General features: G+C 44.5%; 1 protein-coding gene across 1 annotated transcript; it reads right to left on the bottom strand.

The window, feature by feature from the left end:
• Positions 1–6,240: 6,240 nt before the first annotated feature.
• SCD (stearoyl-CoA desaturase) lies at positions 6,241–21,923 on the bottom strand. The gene is made up of 6 exons (XM_049855036.1): positions 21,833–21,923; positions 21,030–21,312; positions 16,614–16,744; positions 14,878–15,083; positions 13,151–13,383; positions 6,241–10,137 (listed from the first exon to the last, which is right to left on the bottom strand). The coding sequence occupies exons 1-6, from the start codon at positions 21,857–21,859 to the stop codon at positions 9,938–9,940; spliced, it is 1,080 nt and encodes a 359-aa protein (XP_049710993.1). The 5' UTR covers positions 21,860–21,923; the 3' UTR covers positions 6,241–9,937.
• Between the last annotated feature and the right edge of the window lie 368 nt (positions 21,924–22,291).

Below are 22,291 nucleotides of genomic sequence, written 5' to 3'. Positions count from 1 at the left end.
AGACCACAACTCCCACTCCCTGTGACATTTCACACAGCTTGGAGGGAGACAGAATTTGAAAGGAGACATGTGATCTTTCAATCATTCCTTCAAACAATGTTTAGGTGCTGGAAGCCATTTCTAAAAGAGGAGTATGTTATGCAGCTCAGAACTTTACAGGAGGGTGAGTAGTTTGGAAAAGTATTAGAGGAAATACCAGGTATGTTTCTATGGTTTGGAAGGAGAGCTTAAAATTCAGGTGTGGTTAAAGGTTAAGATGAGTTGAAGGTAAGGTGGGTGAATCTGATCCTTCCAGGCCAGAAGGCACAGTTGCAGTTTTGACTTTGCATAGGTCAAGCTCCTTGCCATTGTCCCCTAGAGAGAAGAACTGCACAAGCAGGCGTTGCCTCTGATGATACCTGAAAATCACCGGGCGTTTACTTGAATATATGAGAGACTTATGGACTGGGCTTATCTAGCTTGTCATGTGCTCCGCACCCACAAGTACTTAAGATTGGTTTGGGAATTGGATCACAGCACTATTATTCTCTCGCAGTTTACCTTCTGTCAGAACTGTTAACCTCATCAGTAAAATTGGGAAAGCACCTACTTCCCATGCAGTAGGATAATGCACAGGACAGCACTCAGAACAGTGCCTGGCTACAGTAAATGCCGTAGTTGGTATTATTACCATTGCATCCCCAAGTCTCATGGACTCTGAACTGGGATTTCACCATCAAAAGGAAGGAAGAGCTATGTTTATACAGTGACCTAAGCCCCTTTAACTAATGTAGAACATGGTATCTAGATTTTCCCAAGCAATTTGGTATAGCAAGAATGTCATCCTAGACTCTCCAGCTTATAGCAGCTACCATTTCTCGTGTGGCTAGTGTCTTTGGCCCCTTGTAGTTTGAGAACAGAGATCATGTCACTGTATAATTAAGAGCATATGGTGTACTTCCTTTGGTTATATTTGAGGTTGAATCTCAGCCATAATTAATGGCAACAACATTAAAATGGGGGGCATTTTAACTCATAATTTTTTTTTATTGAGATATAATTCACATACCATAAAATTCACTCTCTTAAAGTGTATGGTTCAGTGATCTTTAGTATAGTCCCAGAGTTGTACAACCATTATCAAAATCTATTTTTAGAAGATTTTCATCACTTTCCTCCAAAACCTGTGACCACTGCTTACTCCCCTAACCCCTGGCAACAACTAATCAGCTTCCCGTCTCTATGAATTTGCCTATTCTGGACATTTCTACACTATTTGGTCTTTTGTGTCTGGCTTCTTTTGCTTAGCACAATGTTTTCAAGGTTCATTTTGTAGCATGTATCAATACTTCATTCTTTTTTATGGCAGAATAATATTTCATTGTACAGATATACCACATTTTGCTTATCTGTTCATGGAAATTTGGGTTGTTTATGCTTTAGGCTACTGTAGTATGTGTTGCCGTTGTGTGCCATTGAGTCGATTCCAACTCATAGCGACTGTATCGGACAGAAATGCCCCATAGCGTTTCCTAGGCTATAATCTTTACAGGAGCAGATTGACAGACTTTTCTCCCTTGGAGAAGCTAGGTGAATTTGAACTGCCAACCTTTCAGTTACCAGCTGAGTGCTTAACCATTGCACCACCAGGGTTCCCTATTGTTAGGTGCCACCGAATCGGTTACAATTCATATCGACCCTATGTACAAGAGAACGAAACACTGCCCAGTTCTGCGCCATCCTTGTGATTGTTGTTATGTTTGAGCCCGTTGTTGCAACAACTGTGTCAGTCAATCTATCTCACTGAGAGTCTTCCTCTCTTTCTGTGATCCTCTGCTTTACCAAGCATGATGTCCTTCTCCGGGGACCGATCCCTCCTGATAACATGTCCAAGTATGTGAGACGAAATTTCACCATCCTCATGGCTAAGGAGCATTCTGGCTGTACTTCTTCTAAGACAGATTTGTTCATTCTTCTGGTTGTTGTTGTTGTTAGGTGCCATCGAGTCGGTTCCAACTCGTAACGACCCTATGCACAACGGAACGAAACACTGCCCGGTCCTGAGCCATCCTTAGAATCATTATTATGCTTGAGCTCATTGTTGCAGCCACTGTGTCAATCTACCTCGTTGAGGGTCTTCTTCTTTTCCACTGCCCCTGTACTCTGCCAAGCATGATGTCCTTCTCCAGAGATTTATCCCTCCTGACACATGTCCAAAGTATGTGAGATACAGTCTCGCCATCCTTGCTTCTAAGGAGCATTCTGGTTGTACTTCTTCTAAGAAGGACCCGGCAGTCTACTTCTGAAAAGCATTAACCAGTGAAAACCTTATGAATAGTCCCTTATTAGATAGATGATTTGCAAATATTTTCTCCCGTTCTGTGGGTTCCCATTTCACTTTCTTGATAATACTCTTAAGCACAACAATTTTTTTATTTTGATGGAGTCAAGTTTGTCTTTTTTCTTTTGTTGCTTGTGTTTTGATGTCCTATCTAAGAAACCATTGCCTAACCCAGGGCCATGAAGGTTTACATTTATGTTTTTCTCTAAGAGTTTTATAGTTTTAGCGGATCCATTTTGAATTAATTTTTGTATATGGTGTAAGATAGCAGGCCAACTTCATTCTTTTACATGTGGATATCTGGTCATCTCAGCACCATTTGCCGAAAAGACTATTCTTTCCCTGTTGAATTGTTTAGGCACCCTTGTTGAAAACCAATTGACCGAAAATATGAGTTTATTTCTTATCCTCTCAATTCTGTTCCGTTGAAATACGTCTGTCTGCCATTATGCCAGTACCACATTGTCTTGATTACTCACTCACCCTTTGAAGTAGTATTAAAATCAGAATATGAGCCTTCTAACTTTCTTCTTTTTCGAGATTGTCTTGGCTGTTTTAGGTCCTTTGCATTTCCTTATGAATTCTAGCATCAGCTTGTCAATTATAAAATTACTTTTTAAAAAAGGCAATTGGAATTATGATAGGGATTGCATTGAATATGTAGATCAATTTGTACAGTACTGCCATCTTCGCGATATTAAGCCTCCCAATCCATTTATTTAGGTCCTTACTTTCTCCCAACAATGCTTTGTAGTTTTCAGTGTATAAGTCTTATGCACTTCTTTTGTTAAATGTAATCTTGAGTATTTTATTCTTTTTGATGTTATTATAAATAGAATTGTTTTAGTTTTATTCTCTAATTATTCATTGATAGTGTATAGAGATATAATTGATTTTTGTATATTGATCCTGTATCCTGCAACCTTGCTAAACTCATTTATTAGCTCTAATAGTTTTTTGCATATTCTTTAGGATTTTCTGTGTACAAGGTGATGTCATCAAATGGAGGTAAGTGAGGTGAACTGGCAGATGGAGATAGTTTTACTTCTTCCTTTCCAATCTGGATGCCTTTTATTTCTATTTCTTGGTTAAATGTCCTGGCAGGCATTTCTAGGGTCTATCCTGGTCTTCTATCCTAGGAGCCCTGGTAGTGCAGTAGTTAAGAGCTTGACTGCTAACCAAAAGATCGGCAGTTCAAATTCACTAGTAGCTCCTTCGAAACCCTGTGGAGCAGTTCTACTCTGTCCTATAGGGTGGCTATGAGTTGGAATTGACTGGTTAGCAATGGGTTTGGCTTTTGTTTTTGTTTTATCCTGGTCTTCTAGGGAGGAGGGGAAAAACTGGTAGCTATGGAGCATCAGGAATTTTGTTTCTATGCTCTTTCTTCTCTATTATTAGCTTAATGTGTGTGTCCTTTTGTCCAATGGTTAAATCTTTTTTTTTTTTTTTCATATTTTATTGTGTTTTTGGTGAAAGTTTACACAGCAAGTTAGGTTCTCATTTGACAACTTGCACACAAATTGTTCAGTGACGTTAGTTACATTTTTCACATTTTCTTTACCCTTGTCAGCATTCTCTTTGAATGTGTTCTGGTTGTTCCATTTCCAGTACTCTAGTTTCTCTGTCCCTTTATTTTCTCATCTTTGCTTTAGAGTAAATGTTGACCTTTTGGTCTCATAAAGATGTTTTTTTAGTAGAGCATCGTTCTTATAGGTAATATCCTTTATTTGGTGTGCCACTCTGCTATTTTGCTGAAAGGTGATCTCAAGAAATAGTTTTGGTTCCTGGTTTAAAGAGTGTCCCAAGGCGACAGGGAGTCCTCTGGTCACAACTGGTCCTGTTAGTCTGGACTTCTTTAAGAATTTGAGTTTTGTTCTACATTTTTCTTCCTTTCTATCCAGGACCATCTCTTGTGACCCCAGTAAGAATAGTCAATGGTGACAGCCAGGTACCATCTAGTTCTATTGGTCGCAGAGTAGATGAGGCCCTGGCTTGTGTAGGCTATCAGCCTTGTAGACTTGTTTCTTCTCTGAGATTTTGGATGACTTCTTACTCTTTTGCTCCTAACGAGTAGACACCAATAGTTGTATCTTAGAGGACCGCTAGCAAGCTTTTAAGATCCCAGATGCTACTTACTTCACTAGGATGCAGAACGTGAACTTTGTGAACTATATTATGCCAATTGACTGAGTTGTCCTAATGGTTAAATCTGGGTCCCTAAACAAGACTTAACCTCTTTATCCCTTCCATACAAAACATGTCAAAAACAGTTCATTACTTTTCCCCTAGCAGTTCTTATTTTATAACTCATCCTTACAGGTAAGCTCATTGATTTATTCCCTTTTGCTCTCACTCTTGAATTCAGCTGGACATATTAATCAGCTCTTTTCCAGGTCTAAGGCCTGTCCCCGTCCTCTTCATTTTTGGAACGTTTGCAAAGAGGAATAAGAAAAAAGCCCCAAGACAAAGTACCAAAAAATCCAAACCTGTTATCATCGAGTTAATTCCGACTCATAATAACCCTGTAAAACAGAGTTGAACGGCCCCATAGGGTTTTCAAGGCTGTAATCTTTACAGAAGCAGACTGCCACATCTTTCTCCCACAGGATGAAGTAACAAGTATACGAAATAATAGAGGTTGTCTGGAGGAAGCTTAGTGGTATGTTTTAATCAGAGTAAGGACAGCCAAGTGTGAAATAGGAAATGAAGAGAAAGTAGCAGAGCACTGTGAGGATAAACAGTTTAAACTGGATGCCAGTTAAAGGTCAACAAAGTAGGGACTTGGAAGGAACAGTGCAGATAAAGAACAATTGAAAAAATAATTCGGCCTGAACACTTTAAAAAAAAATAAAGAGGGAAAGAGGCTAAAGGTGGAAAGCCAGAAATTCATCATTGAAGAAGACACCATCAATTGCAGTTATTAAGGTCTGGCAAAACTTTGGTGAATAAAGACTTTCATTTTGGGGTATTCAGAATTACTGACAGTGCTGATTTTAGTCCAAAGGGAGGACAACCTTAGAATAGAAAGTGAGGTGAACCAGAAGAGCTGGTTCTCGGAGGTCTTAGAAGTTCAGGTATTGGTCAAAGTGGCTCCTGCGGGAGTATACTGCTTCCTCAAACTGCAAAAAGTCTGCCTTTCTCTTTTTTACACGAGGACTTTCAGGTGAGTAGTAAAAGCAAGTCTTTTCTACTTTATGGAGATGGATCATGAAACCTTTTCTACCCTAGGAACTTACAAACCTTCCCTTGGATTATATTTCCCTTTTTCTTGCTGTGGAAACCCTGGTGGCGTAGTGGTTAAGTGCTACGGCTGCTAACCAAAGGGTTGGCAGTTCGAATCTGCCAGGTGCTCCTTGGAAGCCCTGTGGGGCAGTTCTGCTCTGTCCTATAGGGTCGCTATGAGGAATCAACTCAACAGCACTGGGTTTGGTTTGGTTTTTCCTGCTGTGGAGGGTCAGCATTCCCAGGAAGCCATTTTATTCCCTGGAGGCAACTACATTTCAGAAACAGGAAGGAATGAGCTGGATTGCTCAACCTGAGCTGCAGGTGAAGAACTGCTTTCTCAGAGAGTGCTTCTCCAAATATTCTCCCTTTCTTGGTATCTTTATCTGGAGTTCATGTAACCACATGACAGTCGAGAGCCCTGGCATTTCCCCAGGGTGGAGGTGCCAGCTAGTGTTACTGCGTTTGATTTAGACACTCCTGGCTTCCTGCTGTTGAGGCCCAGAATTTGACCTAAAGTAACCCTTAGTCAGGGCAGGGCAGGTTACTGGGGTATGAGTCAACTGTCATAGCCTTTACTTCTTTTTTACTCTTAAAGGTACAGGTCCCGGATAGGGTACCTGACCATAGAGATAAATCCCAGGAGGAGCAGGGGACTTTGAATCTCAGCCAAAAAACTCCCAGACACAAAGTACAATCAGATTCACTTCACCTTTATTATGAACAAACACAGTCTCAGATCAGTACAGCTAGCTTCAGAGTTGATATTAATAGAAATTATTCCAAAATTATCTTAGGTCACAAATAACTACTATCCCACATAAAAAGGGAAAAATCCCATCCAGTCAAGGAAAGGTACCTTGTGTATGTATCCATGGCAATGAGTTTATGCACTCTCAAACTTTGTGTGGCTAGTCATCCACCACCTATCCAATGGACTCATTCGATCCCTTGGAAAAAACCATAGAGACTAATGATACCATTCAGGACATGGACATGTTAAGTTCACGGTGGATACTGCTGCTATTAAAAAAAACTCAGGACTTAAGAGAATTCCTCTGCCAAAAGATCCCAAGATGCTTTATAAAAAGCATTACTCACTCCTCAAAACTGCCCTTTGAGGTAGGTCAGTATTATTATCCCCATTTTAACAGAAGGAAAACTGAGGCACATTGTAGTTAAGTGACTTGCCCAGAGTCACATAGCAAGTCAGTGGCACAGTGGTAGGAGAGGTCCTGGCCTTGACCACCAGCGTAACATTGCCACATTGGTTTCTTCAACCTCTCATGCTGACCCATTCGAGTTACACTTACAGAGAATACACTCAGGATACTAGCAAACCAAGGAGAAAATTTTCCATTTTAAATGCTACCACCATATTTTAATCTAAAAAAATTATAAATCCAATACATTCAAATTACTTCCACCCTCCATCAAATATGGGCACTCAGTAATAGAACAGCCCTAAGAAGAGTTTCCAGAATGAAGCCCAGAAGGGAATCCTGCAAATAGCTATACTGAAAATTCTCCAGGCAGGCCCCTTTTTCCGCCACCCACTTCTGTAATCTCTCAGGTGCAAAGGACCGCCACAGAGGGAGCAAGGGGAAGGAGCAGAGGGTAGGCTCATATGCGACACTGATTAGAAAAGATGTAAGGCACCCAAGTAAGTTGTCAGCACACCCACAAAGCAAGGGCTGTGAGAAATTCAGACTCTTGATCAGCTGTGAGTTTCTGGATCATTAATGTGTTACTTGAATTGAGCTTTTAGAATCTTCAAAATAGTGTTCCTTATTTGGCAGATATACCCCCACCTACACACCCCCATACGCACTGGGGCCCTCAGCCTGAGGAACTTGGCCCAGCCTTGTGTAGCATCATAGTATGGATCAGATCCATGAACACAGTTAGAAGAGAAAGTTGTTTTTATTGTTCTTATGCTATAAAGCAGGCACCTGATAACCTGTGGGATTAAAACCACCCGACAGAGATTTCCAAGGGGTAGGTGCACATAGGCCAGCAGATCTAAACTAGTGATTTTCCATTCAATTCTTTCTGACTGAGATGATCAGCTCAAAAAATAGGATGCCTGGAGTGCAGGCTAACCCCTGTAGCCTCTATTCAATTAACAGAAGAAAAAAGGATGTCTTCCCTTCCACCATTGGGGCTTAACAGGGGACAGAGTATTTGGTGTTGTATAATTGCAATCAGAGTAAAAAGTCAAGTTTCTGCATTAACTACTGAGGTACAGGGACAGGAGTGTTCCAAAGTTCTCAAAGCACTGATATTTTGTTTCAGACGTATTCTATGCTATTGTCTGCCCTAGACTGTGTTGTGGAGAATGCTGGTTTGCTTAAGAGTCTGTTCAGCAAGTTTCATGGTATCTCAGATCCGAGTCCCTGTGGAAGCTTTGCAGCACACCCTCATTCCAGGGAACAGGGCCTCCCTTCAAAGTGAGGCAGTTTGGAACTCGCTTTTGCTTCTTGCATATCCCCAGTGAAGACCAGGCTCCCTCCTACTTCTGCAAGCACTGTACTGTCAGCTGGGAGCACTGACTCAGACTGGGCAGATTTACTGAGCAAGCAGGGGGCATCCAGCCTGCTCACTGGTTCTGACCCTGACACGGGAGACTGAAAACAAACCCTCTTTTCCTCTATGGCTGGTTCACTGGCACAGCACGGGCATTTGGCTTGGCTGTGCCTTATGAGAGAGAGCCTCTCTGAGCTAAGGACGTTTCTAGTATGGTTTGCTAGCCCTGTCTTGAGTCATCAGTGTGGCAGGGGAATGCAGGGGTGTAAGGTGGAATCACCCTGGAGGCCAAATGAAAATAGCGGCTAGCTGCTTTGTGTAAGGAGAAACAGTGGTTCAGTGACCCTGAGCATTTCTGTCTGTAGGAGAGGGAACTACCTGAACACCAAGAGCCATCCGACCTCTGGGTCAATACAAAGAAGGCTACCTGTCCAGAGAAAGAAGGCAATGTCAGGGAAGAGAGAGACAGGGACGGAAGGGGAAAAACCAGGAAACAAGAATCAAAGGGATTCCTGCCTCGTCCCCCAGGAGTTCTATACTCTAGGCTAGATGTTAACAGAGCAAGGAAAGAGTAAAAGGCGGTGATACAGGGGAGACGTTTTTACCCATTCCAAGGAGAAATCAAATTAATGAATCTAACTTGTTTGTATAACTATTTTTTAAATCAGGACACCCAATAGCATACTCAGAAACCTTCTGAATCCCCTGGCAATGTGTTCTTAGAGGCCTTCCTTTATAAAGTTACCTCTAAGGAACTGCCTACAGATTCTGCCCCTTAAGCCCTCCATCCTCTGTCTAGCAGTAATGGGGAAGGAGACAACTCCTTCAAAGTTTCTTCAAGTATCCCTCTTTTAGGGCTCCCTCTAAGTGAAATATTTTAGTGCTCCAAGCAAAGTATATACATGTATATAAAATATTTGGCCCAACTTCACCTCCTAAAATGCTTCCTTTTTTGGATGTTTGGAAATGCTACAGCCATCTTGAAATTACGAGTGGAGCTGACCAATATTCTAATGATGGCAGGGCAGAAAGATGAAAGAACTTTGATGATTCCATAAGCTGCTAGATTCACTAATTCTGGAGACATCCAATCTCAAGACTTCTTGTTACATGAAATAAGAAATCTTCCTGTTATGTAAGGGAAGGGAAAAAAAAAAAAAAAATCCTTCCCCAGCAGAGACCAATTTTACTGCAAACTAAAAGCTTTTTCTTTATCCCTAGCCTAAACCATATCAAAACCTTGAAACTTGCTTTTGTGTTCTAGTATTGCCAAGCTCCAGGGCCATTCCCTGCTCAGTCAGGAGAGAAAGGAAGCATGCTGTGTGGTGGGGCTTGAAGTCCTCACTAGATACGCAGTTGTAGATCTGAGCATGGCAGGAGATTCCTCTTGCCTTGTTTCTCACCCCATTCCCATCCTTATTTATTGACTGTGCTATGTATGCTCCCTCTCTCCCCTGATGATCTACCTGCTTAGAAAAGCCTTGTGCCAAATAATTTTCTATTCCAACTAGCAAAAGCCTGAGCTGAAGATAATCAACTATAGAAAGGTTGTCTACGCTTTGGAAATTTGACTGACCAGCTGCTTGCCTGGGAGGCAATGAGGGAGAAGAGAAAGGAAGGTGATAAGAATAAAGCAAAGAGATGGACAATGGAACTAGAAGGGAGAGAAGAAATGAGAATATCAGCTTAGCATCATCAAGGCAGAGTTGTTGGCTTTCAATACTTTTGCATTTTTAAAAGAATGCTGTACTGGAATGGGTTAATGTCATCATCTTTAGCATCGTGTTAGCATTATTCAGTAGTTGATAAACAGAACATTAAACCTCTGCCCCACTGGCTTTTGAAAAAGGAACCTGAGGGACTCAAAACTCAGCCACTCTTGTAACTTCCATCTCCAGTTCTCTTAACCCTGGCCAGGATGGCGGCCTTGGACACTTTTTTTCGGTCATAAGCCAGACCGAGGGCAGCCATGCAGTCGATGAAGAAGGTGGTGAAGTTGATGTGCCAACGGTACTCGCTGGTGGCGTAGTCGTAGGGAAAGGAGTGGTGGTAGTTGTGGAAGCCCTCACCTGGAACAAAAGCAAGAGATGTTATGGAGCTCAATGGCAAACTGCTGTCTTTGGGATCTTTGCATGCTTGTTACCTAGCAGAGTACCTCAAACCTGGAAGAAGCTCTCTGTTGTCTAATGAATGAATAAGTGAATCTAGCCCCTTCGACTCTAAACCAAACAAATCTCCTCATACACTTCAAGAGAAACATTTGGGGAAACACTGGATCTGGGGAACCATGGCTATCTGGGAGCCTTTGCGGGAGGAAGACTGGTAGTTTCTCTCAAGAGACTGTAAAATGGCTAAAGAGAAAGTGCCATTGTTTTGAAGAGATTTCATATTGGGAAATTCTAGAGTTTCACTAAGTATTGGTCTGAGGCCCTGAGAGCTCTGTGTATATGGGTATGTGTTAGGGTGGGGAGGGGAGACAGTCCAGACTGAACTTTTTGCTGTGTTTCTCACAAAGGTGAGCAAAGGAGCACACCTTTCCCCCACTGTCCTTGTTACCCCTGAGAGACGGAGGGTACCAACACAACAGTTGGCAATAGTGCAAAGTCGGAAGAAAGGAGGCCCAGCCTAGGGGCCTGAGTTTCCTCAGCCACTGCTGGTTCAGAGCAGGCTGCTTTGGCTTCTAATACTTTGGACTTTGACTCTGATGAATGAGTGATGCTGACAAGGCAGAAGCTTTCTGAGTGAAGAGGCAAAATGCTTATATATTCCCTCTAACCTCTGGGATTCTGTGAACTGTTGGGGTAGGCAGTTCATTTTGCTGGATGGAGGAAAACAAAGTAATTCTGGATTCAAGATAATTTCTGTAATGGGCAAAGCTTTGGAAAACCTACGACGAGTTCTCCAACCTTGGCAAGACTCTTCTTTCTAAACTTGTTCAACAATACTGACCTTTATCACAGGCCGGGAATAAAGAATAGCTAATAAAAGAGCTTGTTGGGCCCTTTGAAGATAAAAGTAGCCCAGGTAGAGTAGTAATGATATTAATAACAAGCAAGTGTACGAAGTCCTGCAGAGTAAATGATACCACCCAGAACATCAGACCAAACCTATTGCCATCGAATCAAATTCCGACTCATAGCGACCCTATAGTACAGAGTAAAACTGCCCCAGGGTTTTCAAGACTCTAAATTTTTACAGAAGCAGACTTTCCACATCTTTGTCCAGCGGAGCAGCTGGTGGGTTCCAACCACTGACATTTCGGTTTGCAACCAAGCGCTTAACCACTGTGCCACCAAGGCACCTCATCGAGGACATTACAAGGTATATATTCCCTGTGACATCTGATTATCCACAGAGTAAACTGAGTAGGAGGGTAGGTTAACCCCAAGGCTAAAGATACCAGAGAGTATTACTAATTTTCATAAATGGTTTTCTAGCTAGGCTCTGTATTAGCACTAAACAGGTCTAAATTTATCAGATTTAAAACTGAAGCAGAGGCACACATAGATGAGGGAGAACAATGGGGGGAGGTGAGGGGGGTGGGGGGGTGGGGGAAGGATGGCCAGGAGATGTAGAAGAACAAAGCTTTGCAATTGAGACAGCAAAGGACAGCCCAAGAAAGGCTCAAGGGAGGAGGTCGGCTATGGCAGAGAAAAGAAGAGCATGTGATTGTGGGGGGAGGTAATGCAAGAAGCAAAAAAGATTAGCATGTCAGGAAACAACTGGAGGGGAGCCAGGGGTGTGGTGATAAGGGAGGAGAGCAGTTACTAGGACAGCAGGTATGGAGACCTGAATCATAACTGAGACAAAACAAGACATAACTGATGGTTATAAAGAGGCTAAAGTTGGGTTAAGCTCCTTAGAGATTCCTAGACAAATCTTCATTCCAGCAAATCCCATTTCTATGAAAATCTCAGACTGGGACAGTGTAGGTGATTTATTTCAAACATGGTCCAAACTACGAGACAGGAAAAATGGCCTTTTAGTCAAGAAAGTAAAGATGGTCAGAGTAAAGAATATGAAGGAAGATTTTCAAGAGAGAAAAAAATAAGTGTGTTGGGCCATGGTGTGCATAAATATGTGGGATGGTGTGGTGCCTGGGAATACTGATCACTAGTGAGGAGGAAGAGTCTACTGGTCTGCCTAAGGAAAATGCATTAGAGGCCTTAGTCAAGGTACGTAATTCAGTTGAAGAGAATAGAAAAAAAATGGAGATGGAAGGTAGAGCCCTGTCGTCTTAGACTCTGGCAATTGGGACTGGAATTAAAAAGAGAAATAATTTCATGAATTAGATCAGGGAGCAGGAACGTGCGGTCAGCCGTTTTCTAGGGGGATTCTGAAGTCATGTTGGGGGAAGAGGTGTCCTTGGCACAGAATAGAAGTAGGAGAGAGAAAAACAAAGGACCTGATGAGTTGTGGGTGGTGGTAAAGGCCACCAACAGGTGGCTTGATGCCCTTCATGTTGGCACCAATGAGCAATGAGGATATAACTTGTCTGGATATAGCGGGGAGATAAAAAAAAAAAAAAAAAGATTATTGAACTAAGCTGTAATTATTTATTCTACATTTTTTACAGCATGTTTAAATATTAAACAGAAGGCCTACAGGCCAGCCAGATGCCCCTATTGTTCCCTTTATGCATTCCCTGCCTCAGGCAAGGTGATAGTCCAGCCCAGAGGTGACTAGAAAATAGAAAACTCAAAGGGATTTATACATAGTATTTGGAGATTGTTTTGGAACCTGGAATCAAAGGCATGGTATTTTTTACCCCTTCCTTTTTACCTAAGACTTTTTGCCTGATTCTCATAAAGGTTTTCTAATATATCAGCCCCCCAAATCAGCCAGCAAAAATCCTATGGATCACAGTGTTCTGATTCACAATCAATCATGGGGATGGCTCAGGACCAGGCAGCGTCTCATTCTACTGTGCGTGGGTCGCCATGATTTGGGCACTATCTCTACAGCAGCTAACAGCTTTATAGTGGAAAAACTGAGAGACAGAAATGTCATATAAATAAGCTAATCTGGATTCTCTGATCAACAGACCACTAGATCTGGTCTTGCTGTGGACTACTGACTTACCCGCAGCTCCCAGTGAAACCAGGATATTCTCTCGAGGGCCAATGTTCTTATCATAAGGGCGATAGCCGTAAAGGTGGGCGGCACTGTTCACCAGCCAGGTGGCATTGAGCACGATGGTGTAACGAAGGAAAGTGGCAACAAACAAGCTGTGTTTGAAAGTTTCACCCCAAAAATACCATGGCACAAGGGTAGGCAGGATGAAGCACATCAACAGGATAGCGGGTTTGTAGTATCTACGTGGAAAGGTAATACGTTGAGTCAGCAGAGAGAAGATTCTCAGGCCTACCTGGATTTCCCACAATCATAGGGGTGGGTGTCTCTTTCCTGCTACATGACTAGTGTGTCAGAAAACAGAGCAAGAAGCGATGGGTGAGACATCTTTTGAGAATGTCATGTGATTCTCTCACTTTTTAGACGAGGTCACAAGGAGAGGTTAAATGACTTTCTAGGATCATACCACTAGGAACCAGTGGAGCAAGGATTGGGATGTTCCTGTCCTGACTCTAAATCCACTGCTCTTTTTTACTACAGCATAATGCCACAATGGTAAAATAGGTGAGGTCCAAATTAGAAACTAATAAACTCAGCTCTCTTTCTCAGGCTGATTTTCCCTTCTGCCTTTGGGCTCCTTTCTCTTACCCATCAGCACCCTTTTACAGGGTCATGCCTCCCATTTCCTGCTAGCCATCCTCTAATCCTTTGTTCTTCTTTTCTCTCAGAGAGGCACAGTAAGTATCCTTGACTGCCTGCAGGTCTCTGTCCCTCTAGACGCCCTATTCTATTCTTCTCTCATAGGTAGACCAGGCCACTGACATTCTAAGGGAACTGACTTCTTACCTTCCTTCAGCAGTCAAATCTTACACTTCAATGCCCCATGCATCCAACCCCTTTCCATTCCTGCCACTTCTTCCCTGGCATGGATCCTCATTACCTATTGTGGTTACTTCCTAATTGTATTCCTGCCTCTCATCTCTTTGGCTCAATGGCTCCTTTCACCTGTCCTCAGAGGGACTTTTCTAGAGCACATTTTTGACTGTGTCACATTCCTGCTCAAAAAAAACTATAAATGGTTTCCTATTGCCTACTGAAGTAAATCCTGGACTAAAAAATTCTACAAAACTGGCATCAGCCTCTCTTCCCAGTCTTACTTCCTACCACACCCTATACTTCAAGCAAAAAGACCGTTGCTGGAACATGCTTCATACTTTAGCTCATTCTGTTCTTTCTATTTGCACTGCCCCCCATGCAGCCCCCAGTTATCAAAATCCCTACCCATGCACCAGACTTGATCCAGGAAATCCTTCCCTGATGTTCCTCACTGTGTAATCTCCCTCCCCATGTGCTTCTTGTGGTACAGAATATATTCTACCTTGTATCATGGTTCTTGGGGGTACTTGGGTTTATCCTTCACCCACCCCTCTAATAGTCTACAGACTCCCAGAGAGTAAAGGCTATGCCATATTCATCTTTGTATCCGTTCTAGGTCAATAAATATTTGTTAAATTTAAATGATATAATTAAGATAGTTCAGAGAGAAAAGACTAGAGCAATAATCTATGGCTGTAGGCCTGTGGGATATTAAAATTTGGAGTTTGCAATTATAATTTTGTACATGCAAACCCAGTAAATTTCTCATCCTATGTTTTATAAATTCTAGAAGAACAAGGGGGCCCCCAAACACCAGTTGCTCAGGGCCATGTCCCCAGCTTCATCACCCCTTCACTCACTTCCTCTGGAACATTAACATCTTCTCAGCTTTTAGGTCAGACAAGTCCAGCAAACCGCCCTTCTCTTTGACAGCCGGGTGTTTGCGCACGAGCAGCCAACCCACGTGAGAGAAGAAAAAGCCACGTCGGGAATTGTGAGGATCAGCATCCGTTTCAGAAAACTTGTGGTGGACACGGTGGTCTCGGGCCCATTCAAAAATGTCATTCTGGAGGGACAGAGAAGAGAAACGTAGGCCTGAGGTGAGACACCCTCTTAGAGGAATTTCCGTGGCTCTCCGCCCAGCCAACCTCACCAAATACATAGGAGTCTGGGATCCAAAGGAGGGAGCCATGGTGTTGTCTCCTTTTCTCCCAACTTGCTACTGAAGGGGAAAAGCAACTTAAAGTCTCAGGACCACATGGATAGGACTGGCTACTTCTTGAAAGTTCTATGGTGGGTGGGTTGGATATAGATCATACAGAGCTTAGATAGTTCTAGGGTAGAAGGATGAGGCTGCAGGGAGCTCAATTCTCATGTCCTTGGCAAGAGACCACTCATACAACCCACTAACAAGGCCAGGCATATAAGTCAAGATCACGGCCCATTTCCAAATGACCTGTGGGTTTCTCTGGGACTCTTCCTATCTTTTTCAGAATGTTCCAAATGGGAGCATTTCTTCCCTTTGCCTCACAAGTACACTACCAAGAATCTTTAAGGTATGAAATGCTACATTAGAGATATTATGCAGATGTGGGAAGTACCTGGGATACTGCATGGTGAAGGGGACTGATTTGGTTTCCTTCTTTTCATCTCTTGCTCCAATCAAAGTCCCACACCACATGCTATCCTTTGCCCATTGCAACCATTTAATAGCTATCTTATGAGAAGCCCTTTCCCCAATTCTCTGCATTCTATCTCGGCTATAAAACTTTCTCCCTCAGCAAACCTCAACAGTTAACTCAGCTAGCTTAACAGCCCAAGACAGGAACAAAATAGGTCATCTAACCTCTCAGTGACTCAGTTTCCTCATCTGTAAAACCCATTGCCGTTGAGTCGATTCCGACTCATAGCGACCCTACAGGACGGAGTAGAACTGCCCCATAGAGTTTCCAAGGAGCACCTGATGGATTTGAACTGCCAACTTTTTGTTAGCAGCTGTAGCTCTTAACCACTACACCACGAGGGTTTCACATCTGTATAAAGAGGATGATAATAATTTTTTTTTTTTTTTTACCTCCTAAGACTGTTGTGAGGATATAATGAGGTAATCTATGCCAGGTGCTAGAACAATGCTGGGCATGTAGTGCTATAAATGTTTTCACTCTTATCTAAAAACAACAGAGTTTGTAAGTCTGTGAAACACAAAGTTTTATCCCACTGTGGCAGGGCCCTAAGATATTCCCCTAGAATAATAATTTATTATCCAATGTTTGCCCAGGGAGCCTGGGCAGAGAAAACCAGGCTCAGTCCCTGGCTTATGCATTGTGGCCAGACTGTGTGATAATGCGGGGACCACAAATTCAAAAAGAATTCTACAAAGTATTTCCTGTTTACCTCCTATTTCTCTTTCCCTGTGCTTTATGGACTTAAGGACTGAGTAGTTTGCACTTGAGATGACTACAAGGAGAAAGAAAAAAAAAAAAAAAGAAATGGCTTCCCAGGTATTGCTCCTCTCCAGATACCATCCCGTCTGTTCTGCCCCTAAAGATCATTGATAGAGTAGAGAAAAAAGAGCTGAGCCGAACAGCCTTCTCACCTGGAACGCCATTGTGTTCGCAATGACCAAGAAGACCCGCAGGGGCAGCCGAGCTTTGTAAGTTCGGTGGCTCCACAGGCGATGAGCTCCTGCTGTTATGCCCAGGGCACTCATGAAATAGTAGAACACCCCTGCCAGGAGAAGATGGGTGGGGGGGGGGTTGTCACTAAGTGGAGTGAGTTCCATCTGGGAAAGCCCACCACTGGATATTCCCCTGATGCTGGCGTCTGTGTCGTCTTTAGCCTTCACGTGAGGACCTGCTTTGCCTTGAACTCTAAGGATACCTTGGTCTCTCAGATTTTACCACTTAAAATATACCACCACCACCACCCTACCATCCTCTCAACCTAGGAATTGAGATAAGATAAGGAGATAATACAGCAGTGCCCAGTCCCGGGAACTTCAGGAAGGCACAGGAGAGTATGGGGCTCTCACCATGTAGCCATTTGTCATTCTGAGTCTGGTGGGACACTATCCTCTGTCCTACCTCCTCTGACCTCTCGCTAAGAGAACTTCAGGAAGGCAAGGGAGAGTATGGGGCTCTCGTCATGTAGTCATTTGTCATCCTGAGTCTGGTGGGACACTATCCTCTGCCCTACCTCCTCTGACCTTCCACGAACCTTCTCCAAGGTTTTAAGAACCACAAGCTACTCCTGTGGAGCTTAGGACCCATAAGCAAGGGTGATCTTAAGATTTTAACAGCCAGTTATGGCTTGGGCACTGACCAATCAGAGGGGCACTGAAGGCTCTCTACTGGGCCAGGCATGACTAATCGCTGAGTTGTGGATGGTTGGTAGGTCCTAGGAGAGGGCCTACACGGTAGGGGGCACTCAGGGGACTCAGAACTATGGCTATTTATCAACTGGTACAAAAGCATTTAAATTTTTAGCAGGCAGTATGGCCATACTAGGGAAAAATCAGCCTTGCATATAAGTCATATCTGCAGTATGTTAAGCTTAACCAATACTTTTTATATTCTCTAGTTAATTCATTGGATACCTTGAATGGGTAAGTAATATTAATATCCTCACTTTGCAGTTGGTGAAGTGGGTGCTCAGAGAGGTTAAATGTTTATCTGCAGTCCCATGGCTATTAAGAAATGGAGCTATGGTTTGAAACTAGGCTTTCTGCCAACAAGCAGTTCATGTTTCAACTAAACCATCACCTCCCAAGATATGTACACAGTTCCCGTGTCTCTCCTTTGCAACATCTCTTGTGAGTTCATACTTCCTCTAGACAATGGTCATTGTAGACAGTGGTGAGATGTGCTCAAAGCTGTCAGTGGGGCACCTCAACATTCTATAGCTCCATCTTCCTGGAGGCCCAGGGGGTGCCAGGTATAATCTCTAACTGGGAAGTGGGTTGCTGGACATATCTTCCTCTGTTCAGTAGTTCTAGAAGGAGGGGCTGAGGCCTTGGTAGAGAAGGCAAAATTAAAAGCAGGGACTATTGACAATGTTTCATTCCTAGGGAAACAGCTAGAAACAATGGGCCCTCAGTGGCCATAGAATTTAGTTGCAGTTGGAGACACCACACATGGTAACAAATTGTCCTGTGTCCTTCTCTAGCCATAGATACCAGTTTCCTGAACAGTTCTTTCTCTCCTCTATCCTACCTTCCTCCATCCTATCCTCTTCCTCCTACAAGATTCTGAGGAGAGTCATATAGCCAGAGTCTATCCCAACGAAAGTTTTATCCATACTCCCTCTGAGCTGGGATTAAGGCCCCAGGTGATTTCTTCTCCTCAAATCAGGTAGTGATACCTTCCCAGTTACACAAATATATGCATCAGGACCTGGAAAAACAGCAATTGAGCCAGAGCCCTGCCAATGACCAAGGAGGTAGAAAAATGGCTTTGGGGATTAAAACAGAAGCACTCAGCTCAGAAAGCACATAAAATCCCAGTATTAGTAGGGGAGTTGGGAAAAGAACCCAGATACACTAGTGCCCTTTTCTATTAATACCTCTGAGCCTATCAAATAAATGCAAAAAAACCAGAACCATTGCCACTGAGTCGATTTCGGCTCATAAAGACCCGATAGGACAGAGTAGCACTGCCCCATAGAGTTTCCAAGGCTGTAAATCTTTACAGAAGCAGACTGCCACATCTTTGTCCTGCAGAGCAGCTGGTGAGTCCGAACTGCTGACCTTTTGGTTAGCAGTTAGAACCCTTAACCACTGCATCACCAGGGCTCTTTCTGCCTATCAATTAAAAAAACAAAATATAAAATTAGAGGGGCTTAAATCAGTTTTTTTTTTTTTAAAAATCAGTTAGAGATGCATTCTTTCTCTCACTGATGGTTAAGCAAAATCTGATAGCTTTGGCCCTAAGAAAGGGACTAGGGAGGTTTAGCCCCTTGGCTTCCAGGGTTGCCAGAGATGTCTCTTCAGCTTACCGTAAGGTCCTTCTGAGAGGCTCCAGAATAAAAGGGACACAAGGCACTCAGATAAAGCAAGATAAGGTGAAGCCAAGCTCCTCTGCTCTGTGAGTGGGAAGACAAGATGAAACCTCTGGCCCCTTTCCCCATCCCTCTTGGTCCTCAAGACAGAGGAGTTCCGAAATCCCCATTATAAGGTGTTCATTCCATCAGCTAAGTCACCTACCAAAGTGCCCAGGGAGGAGAAGAAAAGTCTTGCTAAAGCCCAGTCCCATCACTAGAAGCCCCACTCAAGTCGCCATCCAGTCTCTGTGTGCCACGTTTCTCTATCCAAAGGCACAGCACACACCCATAGGTGGGGCTCAAAAAAGGCAGCGGGAACAGCCCTGGCTTTGGGATAGCATTCTGCTCCTTGCTCTAGCAACCGAGGGTGAGGACCAAGCAGAAGCACTCTGGCCACACTGGACTCACTGAGGCCTAAAGAGACGGTGCTGAGTGGAATCCCAAGGCTGGAAAGGGCTTGTAGGTGACAAACCTATTCATGAAGATGCCCTTTTTGGGGTAAAAGGGGTGGAAAGAGGAGTCTACAGTCTCCCTGGAGAATCCTTATCCCTGCTGTTGATTCCTCATGCTACAATTGACTGGATTCTCAGAGGGGCTAGAGAACAGATGTCCCCTTCCCCTCACAAATTTAAGAGCCCTTCCTGGTCTGCAGATGAACCAATTTCCTGTACCTGGTCTGCTCTTGGGAAACCCTGGTGGTGTAGTGGTTAAGTGCTATGGCTGCTAACTAAAGGGTCAGCAGTTCGAATCCGCCAGGTGCTCCTTGGAAACTCTATGGGGCAGTTCTACTCTGTCCTGTAGGGTCGCTATGAGTTGGAATTGACTTGATGGCACTGGGTTTGGTTTTTTGGTTTTTGTGGTCTGCTCTTATTCAGCAATGACACACCTGTAGCCTAAGGAACAGTACCTTCCTAATCCTAAAAAAGTAGTGTTGCCCCATTTTGTACCCAGAAAAATTGAGATTTCTGAAAAAAGGGATCTCCCAAGTTGTATTCACTTCATTATCTGTGGTGCTTGGAACACTTCAATGACCAGATCCAGTCACCTTTAGAAGGCTAAGAGGTCCCAGGGAAACAGCTAAAACTTGGCCCTCCAGTCCTGCTATATAACTACCCTCCAAGAGTGCAGCTGCCAGCAAGCACCCCACACCTGAGACTGCTCTGAAAACCCAAAGCTTTTTTTCTGGAGAGAGCACTCAGGCTCACTGTTCCTCAGAAAGAAGGGCAGAATGTGGTAATTTGGGGGCTCTGGGTCTCTGAAGCTGCCTGCTCTCCCCTTCCCAACTCAGGCTTATGGGGGCAGAGGTGAAATGCCTGCAAAGCACACACTGATGGAGCCTGAAAAAGGTGAGCTCAGGGCAGGTCAGGGACACACCGGGAACTGTTTCCCTCTCATTGCAGCAGCCTCAGGGTGCCTGGCTGTCCCTGGCAAGGAGGGAGGGTAGGGGCCAGGGAGCACTGGGGTTAGGAGAGAGGGGCTGGAGGGGGGAATGAAACATTTCTTCAACCTTAGGTCATGAAGCCACTGGTCTAGTCCCATGTTACCATGCCTCTCCAGTGGGGGCTCTGACTTTTTTGTGCCCAGCAGGGCTGGGACAGGCAGTCATGCAAATAACTCAAACGGAAGATCTCCTTTCAGGGCAAGCTGCCTCAGGACTATTCAGTTCAAAGCCTACACGTGGTCTCAGGGCTCCTCCCCAACACCCATGTTAAAGAACCCCCCAGAACTGAGACTCCTGCATCCCAGTCCCCCCAGGCTGTGTTCCCAGCCCACTCAGGCTACCAAAGAGAAAAAACAAACTCATTACTGTTGAGTCCATTCTGACTCATAGCAGCCCTATGAAGAAATGGCTTGGAAAACACTGATAGAAGGAGCTGGTGCCTCGGCTCTATGTAAGATCGCACCTTATTAAGAGAGCAATGAGAAAACTGGGATACTGGGTCAGGAGAAGGGGGACACAAGTGTATCTGCTTACCCCAGAGCCAGGTGTAGAGCTTGCAGGTGGGAACCAGTGTGATCCCATACAGGGCTCCCAAATGTAGCAAAGACATAAGGATGATGTTTCTCCAGACATACACAGTCTTGGGCCTTGGACCCTCCTTGTCCTTGTAGGTTGGGTCGTAGATATCATCCTTCATTTCCGGGCGGATGTCTTCCTCCAAGTGTAGCAAAGCCTTCTCCAACTTGCCTCCTCCATTCTGCAGGATTTTGGAGGGAGGCGCTGTGATGGTGGTGGTGGTTGTGTAGGAGCTAGACATCTGGAAGGGAGAGGACGCAGAGAGTCAGGAAGGAGAGAACCAGGAGACGACACGTGGACGCAGCAGGGTCCACTTCACTCTCGAATCGAGGTAGGGGAAGGGTGGAGCACCGGCATAGATTCTGCCCCGTTCCCCAGGTGAACTGAGGGCGGGGTTTACCCGGAGCTGGAAGAGGGGAAAGTTCCCAGGAACCTTTGCAGATAGATTGGGGGGTGAAACCTCAAGGTTAAGGGGCAATAAGGAGGAGTAAAAACTCCCACCCCTGTACACACACAAAGGAAGTCCCCGCAGCCATTCATAAAGGTACCGCCACGACTGGATTGTTCTTCATTTTAAAACTTAAGAAACAAGTTTTTTACATATTACAGTCCACCTTCCCAATAAACTGAGCAAAGTTCAATTCGCATAAGGTGGCAAGTCCTCCCTGGAGCTCCCAACTCTCTCTCCCACCAGCCAGTCACCTAGAAGTCCCAGCAGCGCCGGCGAAGCCGCGGGCTGGGGCCATTGCTTGGAAGCTCACCTCCTCTTGCAGCAAGTGGGCCGGCATCTCGGCTCTCAGATGCTGGAATCAGTTTTCCAGGGCTGGGACTGCGGAGCTGAGTTCGGGGCAGCCGGCTCAGAGGGTGGACTTCTGTTCCGGATACCGCTTTTTGCCCGGCGGTGTGCGGCACTGTGCTCGGAGCCCTTCCCTGCGCCTGGCGCGTTGGATCCGTGTCCGGGCCGGGTCCGCTGTGCCGGGAGCTCCCGAGGCTGGGGATTTAAAGGCTACAACTGGCAGTGGGTGACGGTATCCCGTATTTCCTCAGACCCCTTTTATTCGCTGCCAACGAGGGGCAAAGGGCGGAGGGCCTGCTGGCCGAGGCTCCCCCGCGTGGAGGTACGGGAAGGCTGGCGTGGGGAGGAGACAGAAAGCAGAGGCACGCAGGGGGCCGGGGCTGTAGAACTGGGATGCTGCAGACACCGCCGCTGCCGCCGGGGA

Source organism: Elephas maximus, chromosome 16, assembly GCF_024166365.1.
Source record: "Elephas maximus indicus isolate mEleMax1 chromosome 16, mEleMax1 primary haplotype, whole genome shotgun sequence".
In the NCBI taxonomy this organism is placed as follows: Eukaryota; Metazoa; Chordata; class Mammalia; order Proboscidea; family Elephantidae; genus Elephas; species Elephas maximus.
Note: the sequence above shows the minus strand (reverse complement) of the source record. Positions and strands in the feature narration are given on the sequence as shown.

Coding starts and splice junctions, on each gene's coding strand:
- SCD (XM_049855036.1), bottom strand. CDS start 21,859: ATGCCGGCCCACTTGCTGCAAGAGGAG. Junction 21,313..21,832: donor CCCACTTGCTGCAAGAGGAG/GTGAGCTTCCAA, acceptor TCTCCCTTCCAG/ATGTCTAGCTCCTACACAAC. Junction 13,384..14,877: donor ATGTTAATGTTCCAGAGGAA/GTGAGTGAAGGG, acceptor CTTTCCACGTAG/ATACTACAAACCCGCTATCC.